The sequence below is a fragment of the Seriola dumerili genome, unplaced genomic scaffold, assembly GCF_002260705.1.
Source record: "Seriola dumerili isolate Sdu_G_001 unplaced genomic scaffold, Sdu_1.0 BDQW01000306.1, whole genome shotgun sequence".
NCBI classification, from domain to species: Eukaryota; Metazoa; Chordata; class Actinopteri; order Carangiformes; family Carangidae; genus Seriola; species Seriola dumerili.
In genome coordinates this window covers 527,570-541,050 of record NW_019174561.1, presented here as the reverse complement: position 1 = coordinate 541,050, position 13,481 = coordinate 527,570, and the positions used below count along the sequence as shown (strand labels likewise).

Here is a 13,481-nt window from a genome sequence, read left to right as displayed (position 1 = left end):
GGGTTTATCATCTGTTGTGTTTTTATTCATATATCCCACTGTTACATACACAATTGCCCCACTGGAGACAAATAAAGTGATTGAATAATGTGATTGATTATTACATACGCGATATGACCGATAATAATATTGTGATATTTCTAGGCTATATCGTGATACACGATATATATCTCAAAATATATCAGTGTTTTACTGTTTGATGCATAAAATCACAACAGTATGAGGATTTTAGTCGCTGTAACATTAGAACATGCTGGTTTACTATATTATGAGTTTCTATTGGAACAATTTTAAATTTGCATAAAGGGGTAAAGTTCAATTTCATCCCGAACAAAAACACAACTCAGAACTTTCTGCACCAATTTTCCCGCCTCCATCTTCAATCACTTTCCTGAACACATTATGATCCTGTTCAAGATACAGAAACACACACGCCTCAACTACGTCATACACACACACACACACACACACACACACACACACACGCGCACCTGAATCATTTAATAAAACTTCAACCGAACAATCTGGTCCTCTTGTTCCGTCCTAACCGAGGCTGGAGGTTTCCTCGTACGAGCTAACAAGCACACAGAATCAGGCAGGCATCATTAGTGCACACAAAATCACAGCAAACACTTGTTATAATACACAGCATCATATTCCCATTTTAATTTGCAGTCTAATGGCCAAACACACACTCACGCTTCATGCAGCATGTGCCTCACTCTGCAACTCAGCAGCTTGTTTTTGCTCCAAAATGAAGCTTCATTTTGACAAAAGTCTTTATGAATAAAATAAAGGCTGCAGGCTTTGATCATCAGAATCCCTCTGCAAACTTTATCTGTTTTTTATGCTAGTTTCCTGTATCAGACGTTCCCGAGTTTAGGAAAGGAGTTTGAATGAACTTTGGTGTTGCGTTCAGACAAAGGAGGGATCTTAATAAAAGGTGCTATTTTCTATCGAACTCACTATGTTGCTTAATTGGTTTCGCTGTCGGAGATAGTGAGTCACATGTTATAACCCTGACTGATCCATCTACCAACACCGAGTCCTACTGACATCTGGCTCTCAGCGGGGGGGTCACACCCAAAGCTGGAGGGAGTCGGTCGGTGACTCGTTGAAGGACGCTTCAGCAGGACAGATGGTCGCTAACGCAGAGCTTTGGACCTGTGTCCTCCAGCTAAAGGAAAGTCTCAGGATACCTGGTACTGTAGCACGTTTGCTCTATTTTTTCTGCTTGACAGTCAGTTCACAGAAAGCCGATGGAGAGACGCGCTCTCTCTCTCAGGGCTGGGTGTTGTTTGAAATGCTTTCATACTTGATTACTTGCCAAAAAAGAAAAAAAAAAAACTGTTATTTTAAAAGATATTAAAGCTCCTCCAGTGTAAAGGTCTGTGTCCATGTGTAGTGTGATTATAGATCAGCTCTAGCTTCTATATTAATACTGTGAAAGTATCAAAGCCTCAGTCCACAGAGAAATGCACACAGCCTGTATTCAGAAACTGAGCCTTAAAACCAGCCGTCAGGACTTCTGGAACTTTGTGATGTCACAACGAAGCAGTCGCCGCTCTCAGACACGCCCCCCCAAAGAGAGAAGAACTATTTTTGGTTCTTAAAACAACAAAGTATCTTTTTTACGAATCTACACTTCAAAATAAAACACAGGAAAAGTGTAAAATAAGGACCTTTAATCCACCAGATGGCTGACCAGTGAAAAGCAGCCATGAAAAATTAAACAAATCAAACTTGATCCAAGCTTCAGTCAGGCCGGAGAAAAGCTCCTGTATCTGATTAAAACTTCCAATTAAAGAAAACATCAAGCTCGCACCAGATGAATAAATCTGAACCAAACGAGAACCAGAGAAACAAGAACTGCATGAAATGACTTGATACCAACCATACCGAACCAAACCGGGCCGAACCAGGCGGCACTATAGTGAACACATATCCAGCAACAGTTCAGCAGGAGCAGCATACTGTTATCTATGTCACTGCAGTACTCACAAGCGATGATGTTGCCATAGCGATTCTTGTTGCGGTTCTCGTCCTTCTTGGCCGTTTCCCAGGGCGCCGTCTGTCCCTCTGCCAGGGCCTGAACATGCACATGTACACACACACACACACACACACACACACACACACACACACAGTTTCACATTGTCATATTGGGGTATGAACACACAGGAATATGCATGCACATATGGCTTGATGCCCAGAGCTTGTACACGGACACATGGGCCGGCAGAAGTTGAAACAGCACATGAATATTAATGAGAAGCCAATCAACTGTTAGTTTACGACGGACCGTACCTTTAACCGCTTAGTGTACCGAGGGTATTAAGGCTGAAACAACATCGGATGATGGCAACGCTCACAGATAGGTCACATGTGATTCAACTTTCAACAAGACTAGGTCAAACCTCGTACAGGTCTGGACCGCCTGAGATGTGACGTTAACAAAAGACAAAGACCGAGCTGTGGTTTCAGCTGTATTTACTGTGAAATGAGAAAGTTAGAAAAGACAGAATATCTTCCTTTTTTTTATATAATTTTATATTTTATTATCAATTTTTTATAAAGTTAAGTTTAACCTTTATTTACTTCAACCCCAGACGGTAACAGACTTTTATTAGAGGCACGTCTTTATGTCTGACTCCCTCTCTACATTAGTTCTTCCTCTGCCTCCTTTAGTAATAATGACACATGGAATGAAAGTAGTTTATTTGCCATCATGGAGGCGAGGCTCAGTGTATTGGAAGTGCTCCTCCTCTTCCCTGCAGTTCAGGAAACCAGAGCGTCTCGGTAGGACTGTGGCTCCGCACTCCGCTGACCAGTGGTGGAAATATGATCAGTCAGTCAGTCAGTCAGGGTCACAGCCTCTAATGCTCCTATTACCACTGGGACCACTTCCTTCCACATCTGTTCCAGTTGTTCTACATCTCAATCTACATCTATATACAGTTTATAGACATACATAAACAAGATCCACTCCTCTACAGACGCTGTTACAGCTCCGCTTCTCTTATTGTCGGTGTCCTGGTTTAAATTTTCTCTCCCTTCCAGTCACAGCACAGAAGTTGTGGCTAGAAAATCTTCTAATGGCAGAAATTCCAGATCTATCCATCCCAATCAGGTCAGTCGTTTGGCGAGGTAACCGCGCAATCAGATCTCAGCCAAACCTGGGATACCTCGCTAATCAACGGGCCAACAGGCAGGACTGAAAACATAACCTCCTTCCAACTTTACTGGCAGAGGTAACGCATTTGAATTCCTACGCTGAATTAAAAAAAAAGAAAAAAAGAAAAAGCAACCAGCAACGAGGAGCGAGTTTGACAATGGCTGGAACAAAATAAATTCCTGGATGGCTGAAATGAAAAAGTGCAGGTAAACGCTGCAGGAGCAGAGAAGAGGCACAAAGTTTGAGTTCATTGTTCTGATGCTTTGGTTCTGAGAGAGAATATTCTGTCAGTCCTTTTGTTGGAGGAGAGAAGACAGATTGTCCTGACTCCCTGCTGTGATGCTGGCCCGTGTGACAAGCCTTACAAACACAGCAAGGACAAACTCTGTGTGTGCGTGTGTGTGTGTGTGTGTGTGTTTGTATGTATGTACTCTACGTGGGATGAAAAACACACTCAGACAGAGCAGCACAAATCTGCTTGTACTCACTGTTTTCTATAGATAAGTGTGAACATGTTTGAGGATGTATAATTTGGCGTCCGCATAAAACATGTGCAAGTTCCAAATGTGTAAAATGTGTACATACAAAGATTTGTGTGTGTGTGTGTGTGTGTTTCAGCTCACTCTCAAGCTTGTGCTAAGAAACCAAACCCCAACTCTCAAAGGCCGCCATATGGACACTGAACCATTTTAGAACAGCCATCATAACACACAGGAGGAGTTCACCGACACACACACACACACACACACACACACCTCCACACAGCGTCATTCTCCATATAGGGACAAGTAAACGGTCCTTTCTGAGTCCATTAAGGGCTTAAGAAGACCAGACAACAGCTTTCACTTTCAGACATTGATATGACCTACATACACACAATACATGGACACACACACACACACACACACACACACCTCCACACAGCGTCATTCTCCATATAGGGACAAGTAAACGGTCCTTTCTGAGTCCATTAAGGGCTTAAGAAGACCAGACAACAGCTTTCACTTTCAGACATTGATATGACCTACATACACACAATACATGGACACACACACACACACACACACACACACCTCCACACAGCGTCATTCTCCATATAGGGACAAGTAAACGGTCCTTTCTGAGTCCATTAAGGGCTTAAGAAGACCAGACAACAGCTTTCACTTTCAGACATTGATATGACCTACATACACACAATACATGGACACACACACACACACACACACACACACACACACACCTCCACACAGCGTCATTCTCCATATAGGGACAAGTAAACGGTCCTTTCTGAGTCCATTAAGGGCTTAAGAAGACCAGACAACAGCTTTCACTTTCAGACATTGATATGACCTACATACACACAATACATGGACACACACACACACACACACACACGCACGCACACACACACAGACCCATATGCCAGTTTAAAAGAATCCATTTTCTGCTTGACTGAGCGATATGTTTAGGTGTCTGTTTTTCTGTCACAGTGTATTTGTATGGTATAATGTGTGTGTGTGTGTGTGTGTGTGTGTGTGTGTGTGTGTGTGTGAGAGTGAAAATATGTTAAAATGTTTTTTTTGGATATATCAGGTAGGAGGATTCTGTAGGAGGGCTGTGTGAGTGTGAGTGTGTGTGTGTGAGTGTGTGTGCGTGTGTGTGTGTGTGTGTGTGTGTGTGTACATTTGCATAAAGTGTGGGTTGGCTGCCCTTTTTCAACCTGAAAAAAAAACAAGGCAGTCGTTAATCAGACTGCTCTCATCTGAATTTCATCATTTTTGGGGGATTATTAATATTCTATATAAAAACACAGAGTGGGGTGAGTGGACAAGAAACACACACACACACACACACACACACACGCTGCCTCTGTACCAGTGGACACTTCAGTTTCCCGTAATAATGATTAAAAATAATAAACTATTTCCATTTAAAAAAACTCACGACCGAACTGAAACATGTCAGAATGTGTGTGTGTGTATATATATATATATATATATATTTATATATATAAAAATAAAGATATATCCCAACCCAAATGTACCTAACAAATAGTTTTTAACTGTCTAAACTTTCAAAAATGCTTTGATGGGGACAAAGAAATGCTTTTTATTTTATCATTTAGATCTGAGAATATTCACATAATGTCACTGTATGAAGTTTTAAAACTCCAATTTGTATCAGGAGACATTAAAAATGGAAATAATCAACATGTTTCACAAGCTCTTCATGTGAAAAATAGAGGACAAGTCTCCACCATCGTCTTCGGGTTCATCAAGTCAAAGCTAATGTTTCCGTTCGATCACCCGGCACCGGTCGTGGTTGAGTTTACTGTGTGGTTGCTTGATAGCAGCTGGTTAAGTTGACCGACCGGCGAAGGCTTCAAACGATGCGGAATATCCCTTTAAATGTAAAAGGTGCGATCCCGGCGGGGAGCGACATGTTGACAGTGAGGCTGCTGTCGGTGTTAGTGGGGTTAATGGGCTTCAGCACTGGAGGTCACATCACACACAGAGACGGGAACAGTAGACGCCATATGGGGTGTGGTGGCAGACACACACACACACACACACACACACACACAGACACACACACACACACACACACACACACACAGACACACACACACACACACACACACACACACAGACACACACACACACACACACACACACACACAGACACACACACACACACACACACACACACACAATGCTTATGGACACAACTGTACAAACACAGAAGCCTTTTACTGTACTCTCACCTGACGAAAACACAAGCATTCACTTATACAGGTACATAGGTAATAGACAGAGACAGGGTGTATGTGTGTGTGTGTGTGTGTGTGTGTGTGTGTGTGTGTGTGTGTCTGTCTTGTTTGTAGAATGTGTATTTGTGTTGTCCATTGAATGTCTCTGCATTTGCTGCTGGTCACAGGTGGAAGCTACCAACACAATTCATAACACTCCATTCTCTCTCTCTCTCTCTCTCTCTCTCTCTCTCTCTCTCTCTCTCTCACACACACACACACACACACACACACACACACACACACACACACACACACACACACTCGGGAGAATAAATCACATTTGCTCTCCGCTGAAACATATCAGTGGGTATAAACCAAAATGACAGGAAGCAAATGAAAATATAACGTACGGCATCACAGAGGGACAATTTTCCACACGCATGCAGAGTTGATAATAGAAAATATTCATTCTTATGAGAGGAGGGAGGGAGACAGAGAGGAAAAGACTCAGGCTCATGTCTTCTGAATGAAAGAAAGAGAGAGGGGGGTGGTGGGGGATTTCGAAGGAAAATGAGCAGAGAGAAGAAGGATTATAAAAATGTCTGCATGTGATAAACTGTGCTCTAAACAAAGCGCTCACCCCCCAGGCACAGAGAGGGAGACTTAAAGAGGGAGAGAGATGGGATAGGAGGAGCAGAAGAGAAAGGGAGGTAATAGAAGGAGAAGAAGAGAGAAAGAATGAAACACAAAGTGGACAAACTGAGGGAATAAAGGGAGATTAAAACAGAGCAAAGAAGGAGAGGGCAAGTGATCAGGGGAAAGAAAAGTAGGAGAAAACATAAAACTGGTGATTATATTAGTTAGAGGCAGAAAGTTTGTTTCTAGGTCTGCCTGTTTGTTTCTCTGATCATCAATATTGATATCAATAACATTAATAATTGATAAGAGTCGTCCTCCCTCAAAAAAACAAAACAAATCCAATCCCCACAATCTCTCAGTCAAATACATGCATTTGCACACACACACACACACACACACACACACACACACACACGTACAGTACACGCCGCCTCAGTGCAGGATCGTATCCCGTCTGTTAGCAGCTGCGCCGGTTTCAGATTTGCCCTGTTTACTCTAATGACGTCTTGATGCTGCTGCAGCTACACCGCACACCTGCTGGATTCTCTGCAGGGTCATGGAGGCAGCTGAAGCAGACCCCATCTCGCAAGGCTACACCCTGGACATGGTGCCAGTCTCGCTCGGGGCTTTTGCCGCACCCATATTTTTATGATAATAGAAAAGTCTTCTCTCTCTCTGTCTGACTCACTGCTTTACCAGCAGTTACATTTCTACATCGTGGGGTCACAGGGAGATTTTATTATACCTATTATCTGGGTGCTGTAGCTGCAGACCTTCGACCTCCTTGCTAATAGCTGCTTGTAATGTTGTCTATTTAAAGATTGATGTCTATTTTTACTGTTGTTCTCATTATACGCCTCTTGGTGTGTGTGTGTGTGTGTGTGTGTGTGTGTATGCATGTGTACGTAGTCACCTCATATTCCTCCTTGAAACCGTAGCCCTGTCCACATTTCATCTGGGTGATGTGTTGGAGGAGGTCGGCGACTCGAATAGCCGGCTGAAACTGGCCGGCCTGGAACTGACCTACAGGAGCAGAAGCAGGAGACGGGGGGAGGGATGAATGTATAAACAGCACGGTTTGATAAAGCATGTGGGAGACGGAGTGGGCGGATGGACGGATCTTGAAATCATCACATCAAATGGCAGTTCTAATCTGTATTCATGTTGTGAACTTACTGTTACGCTAAATAACCAACTTATGCTCAATCGATAAAGCAGCTAGCCAAAGTGCCAGAGAAACTCTTTTCCTTTTGAACTAATGAACTAATGAACTAACTTCCTGTCAACACACTTAAAGATGACTTCAATCTGTCTGCTTCTGTGTAAGTAGAGCTACAGCATGTTTTCAGTGTGAGTCCCGGTTAGCTAGAACTAACTGACTAACAAGCTAACTAATTAACAGTCTACCAGACTGACTAACTTCCTGACTAACTATCTAAATTACTAGCTAGCTAACTTACAAATTGACTGACTGGTTGGCTAACTAACTAACTGATGGACTGGCTAACTGAATAGCTAATAGACTGACTTCTTACCTAGCTGCCTAGATAACTAACAAACAATGAGAGTGACTGAATGATTAGCTAGCTGACTAACTAGCAAACTAACTAACTGACTTTCTTCCTGGCTAACTGCTAAATTAGCTAACCAAATAACCAACCAACTAAATATCTAATGAACTATCTGACTGGCTAACTATCTTCCTGACTATCTAAATTGCTAGTTAGCTAACTTACAATCTGACTGACCAGCAGGCAGGATGACTAACTAGCTGACTTTTTACCTAGCTGCCTAGCTAACTGACTAACAAACAAAATGAGTGCCTGAGTGACTGAATGACTAGCTAGCTAACTGACTAAATACACAATTAGCTAAATGATGGACAAACTACTGTCTAACGTGTTAACTAAATAACTAACTAACTGACTGACTGACTATCTATGTCTAGCTAGCTAGCAAACTGACTTACTTACTGGCTAACTGCCTCATTAACTAATCAAACAACTAACTGACTGACTGACTAACTGCAAAACTAAATAGCTAATGAACTATCTAACCACTTAACTAAGTGACTGACTACCTAAACTCTGTTCACATACCACTCTGGTAGGAGAGCTCCACAGACTCACAGCCTCCGTAGGGAAAACTCTGCAGGGTCAGAGAGGGCTGGGCGAGCGAGGGCTGGCTACTGTCTGTTAATGGAGAGAGAGAGAGAGAGAGAGAGAGAGAGAGAGGAATTTGTTACCATGACAACACACCTCCCCTCTAGGACAAGCCCCCACACACACACACACACACACACTTCCTGACAGTCAAGATTGGCCACCGATGACAAGTGATGAGTCAAATGAGTCACTTAGAACCCCGAGCTCTGATTGGTGGGCATGATGGGAAACTTAATTGGAAAAATCTCTCCTCCAATTAAGGAACGGACAGATTGATTGGATTGAGTGTACGGGCTTTAATTAGGCAGGACAGATGGAGGGTTCAGGGGATGGAGGGAGCGGTGAAGGAGTGTCACATGTCGAGAGCTGCACCAGAGGAGCCAAACATTCATACAGGCTTTTTAAAAGTTTCACGTTGTTGTGGAAGAAGTTTGTTTGAAAAGAGGGAGAAAAAAAAAAAGACAGGATGTCAGAGGAGAGAGAGAAATAAATTAGCTTATAATAGTTGGAAGAAGCCTATTTTAGTTATGTATTATCCAACATGTCGTGAAATGTGAAATAGCTCATGTTTTAATTTCCTCATTGTGGTTTTAATACATAAATAAAATGTGATTTTAGTATGGCTTCTGGTAACCAGCCAGGCCAATAGACTCACTGAAGTGTGAGCGAGTGTGTGTGTGTGTGTGTGTGTGTGTGTGTGTGTGTGTGTGTGTGTGTGTGTGTGTGTGTGTGTGTGTGTGTGTGTGTGTGTGTGTGTGAGAAGGAAAAGGGGGCTTGTAATATAAAACTGCATGAGTCTATGTTTTCTTAATGGAGCTATTTGCATGTTAATGATGGCTGTGGATTCATTAGTGGCCTAAAGTGGCTTCTCCATAAGCCAATCTAAACACTGGCTTCCCTAAACGAATGAAGAATGAGCCGGCCACATGGGTCACTCCGCAGCTCTGACTCAAGTGTGTGTGTGTGTGTGTGTGTGTGTGTTTGAATGTGTGTGTGTTTGAATGCGTGAGTGTGAGTGTGTGTGTGGTCTGGAGAAAGGGGATGAAAAAACAACGTACAACAGTTTACAATGAGTGATTCAAAATAGCTGACAGGTTGTTGTGTGAGATTAGGAAGTGATAAAAGGGGGGAGGGGGAAAGACAAGGGGGGGGTAACAGGTAAAGAAAAAGAGGAAACTGGAGGAGAGGGGAGATAAAGAGGAGAGGCGATGAGACGTGAGAAAAAAGTAAAAGAGGAGGGAAGAGAGGAAAACAGCTGAGGAGAACGGGGGACAGTTTAGGGAGATGGGAGACAGATGAGGGGGGGAGAAAGGTGAAGGAAAGACAGGTGTAGAGCGTTGAGGAGGGGAGGAGAGCCGGGGAGAGGTCAGGACAAACACACAGTGTCTGTCCACCGAGACAGAACCGGGCTGTGCCGCTCGCTCCTCCCGTCTCTCTCGGCTGAGGATTCACTCCAGCGCTTCATGGTAGCACATAAATCTGTGTTAACTCCTGTCATCCTCCTTTCCTGCGCCCTCCTTCAAACTCCGGGTGCAGCCCCGTCTCCTACCAGTAATCAGCTTTGTCAAATACGTTTTAGAGGACGCATAATCAAGCTCGACGTCCACCCTCGTGCGCGGCCGCAGAGGGGGCATAAGGAGAAGACCGGGGTGGATGTTTGGATGTGTAAACGTCAGGAGAGAGCGCTTCGTTTTCGTCCAGATCGCGTCATGAAAAGCTGCTGTATTCAGATGTTTCATTCAGCCCGTTGTTAGCGCTTAAACAGCTAGCCCGCTAACCGCTCTGCGGCGTCGGTGAGTTCGGTACAAGAGCAGAACAAGAACCACCCCCACCAGCTGCAGTCCAAGATGGTGACATTACAGGCCGACCACAGGATGAGAGACCTGCTGCAGGCGGGGAAACAGGAAGTGGGACTGAACTTTCAAATTAAACTGGCGGATCGTGATTCTACATAATAAAACGTAATAAACCAAGAAGTAACTCAGCGTAACCATCGCCGCTTTAGTTGCCAGGAGTGAATATTGTAGAGAAAACAAATGAAATCTCAACCAACAAACATTTTTAGTGGACTGGGTTACATCATATCAAAGACTTTTCATCACCGTCCACAGCTAAGTTTCATTGTTTGTTACTGTGCTTGTTTAATGCTGTTGCTGTGGAAAGGGGCACAGTCTGGCTGACACTCCAGCTGAGCTGAAAACCACTTGTTTGTTAACTTGCTTCTTGTTTCCTAACCTCCTGAAAGTATTCTTCAAACTCACTGACATTTCCAAAGATATTCTCTGAATACCAGCAGGAGACACGGCGCCTTTTCTTGCCCTTCTGGTCCTTTGTCTTCTCTCTTGTCTTCCCTTTTCTAGCTCCCTCCCTCCCTCCCTCCCTCCCTTCTTTCTTTCTTTCTTTCTTTCTTCTCCGCTCTGCCCAGATATAATTAATGTGTTTGGACTGCATCTGTATTTAGTTGCAGCACACTGACTGTTTCACTGCCACTGCAGCGAACACAGAAAAATAAATATGTAGCTTCCAGAACAAGAACACACAGAACGCATGCAGAAATACACACACACACACACACACACACACACACACACACACACACACACACACACACACACACACACACACACACACACACACAAACACACAAGCATCTCCTTTGTTGCTGGGATGCTAAAACCTGCCTTCAGATCATATATACATGTGTGTGTGTTCCTGCGCCAATACAAGTGTGTGTGTATGTGTGTATGTGCATGCTTGTGTGTGTGTGTGTGTGTGTGTGTGTGTGTGTGTGTGTGTGTGTGTGTCTTAAACTCACCAAGGTCAAATATGCATTAAGCCAGGCATGAAATGGAGTCGTAGCAGCAGCTCCACAACACTGACTATGATGAAGACATCTCAATGCTAATGGGGAGATTTATTGACCCCACAGTCAGGGGTGGGTGTGTGTGTGTGTGTGTGTGTGTGTGTGTGTGTGTGTGTGTGTGTGTGTGTGTGTGTGTGTGAGTCATAGAGACATACGGAGAGCGTTGAGTGTCCGTGGCTACTGTGTGTTTGACAGTGTAAGAGAGAGAGTCATTGATTGAGAGAGAGACAAGTGTGTTGGGTGTTTTATGTGTGTGTGCTTGTGTGTGTGTGTGTGTGTGTGTGTGTGTGTGTGTGTGTGTGTCTGAGTGTGTGTGAAGGCCATTGGCGCTGTCAGTGAGTGTGTCAGTTAATGCAGTCCTTCATGCTTGGCAGTGTGCTAGCTATATAAAGTTCCCTCCTCCCACCCTGTGACTTTATTAAGACTCAGCTGTGGATGACTTGGACTTATCACAACAGTGTCGCTGTGTTAACTCTGAACTCCTTCCATGCATCAGGTGCATGTGCATATCTATATATGATACCATCTAACAGAAGTCCTCCACAGTTAAAGGCTAAATACTCTGATGAAGCTGTGAGGTATAACTCTGCATCTGCGTCTTTGTGACTGTTTGCACTCAGGCGCTGAAAGCACCGATGTTTCCCTCTTCCATGCGCCGCGCTGTGAGAGCAACGATAAGGACACCACGTCCCTCGTACACACAACAGCACGGCGATGCTGTCGACCAGCATCATGTCCGAGATATAATGCTGATATGATTTTAATGGACAGCTGCCAGCCAATTAGAAGTGAGTGTCTGCCGTAGCCGTGGTGACATCCTCGACACCCCGACCGGCAATTACTGTTAAATCCAATCACACTAAAGAAATGACTTCATTACAGGAGCGACTGGATGTCTGTGTCTGCATCAGCTACAAACTCCTCTTATCCATCACAGACCACACACACACACACACACACACACACACACAATTAGATCCTGAACAAACGATAATTGAAACTGAAATTGAAATGATGGTGTTATATATATATATATATATATATATATATATATATATATATATATATATATATATATATATATATATATATATATATATATATATATATATATATATATATATATATATATATATATACATTATGTATATATATATACATTATGTTACCACTTCACAATAAGTAATAAATGGTAAATAAATGGTTTATAATTATGTTATTAATTCGGTTGTTAACACTTTATAAATCATTAACAATCATAAACAAGTTAGAACACAGTTTTGATGCAGGCTCACTATTTGGCAAAGATCAAGTTAATGCTTACTCCTCATTAATCTCACTAATGAGCTACTACCAGTTATAACTGGTAAAAAGAAGCTTATAGTAACTCATTAATAAACAGTAACTTGATCTTGCCACATAGTGAGCTGCATCAGTGTATGAAAACGTATTATCTATAACCCTGGATCACAGGAGTTACAGGAAAATCCCATATTCTGTATTTAGTAAAGACTTATTTATGCATATTAGTTAGATAAAAAAAATAACTACCATTCACCTGCTAGCTCGACTAGTTATCACTCCCTAAACTGGACTGCACAGCTGCAGCTGGTAACTTCCTCTCTCTCCCTCCCTCTCTCTCTCTGTCTGTGAAGCACAAGGTCAAGTTCAACTTCGTTTTCCTGCAGCAGAGCCAGTGTGTGTGTGTGTGTGTGTGTGTGTGTGTGTGTGTGTGTGTGTGTGTGTGTGTGTGTGGACTCTCATCGGTATATGGATGAAAAAAATAAAAATCGCTGCGATGTTTGAAACACATTACAGCCTGTGGTGGAGCAGAGAGCCGCTATAGCATGAGAGATGGGAAATACAAGTGGAGCTGAGCCGTCGTCC

At 43.1% G+C, this 13,481-nt stretch overlaps 1 protein-coding gene across 1 annotated transcript in view; it reads right to left on the bottom strand.

Annotated features, from left to right (window-relative positions):
• Window positions 1–13,481, bottom strand: part of ptprt (protein tyrosine phosphatase, receptor type T) — a 324,259-nt gene that overhangs the window by 45,528 nt on the left and 265,250 nt on the right. Inside the window, exons 24-26 of the mRNA XM_022758722.1 lie at window positions 8,666–8,758; window positions 7,480–7,589; window positions 2,002–2,089 (exon numbers count right to left, since the gene is read on the bottom strand). Of these exons, the coding sequence (XP_022614443.1) occupies window positions 2,002–2,089; window positions 7,480–7,589; window positions 8,666–8,758 (291 nt within the window). The remainder of the gene's footprint in view (window positions 1–2,001; window positions 2,090–7,479; window positions 7,590–8,665; window positions 8,759–13,481) is intronic.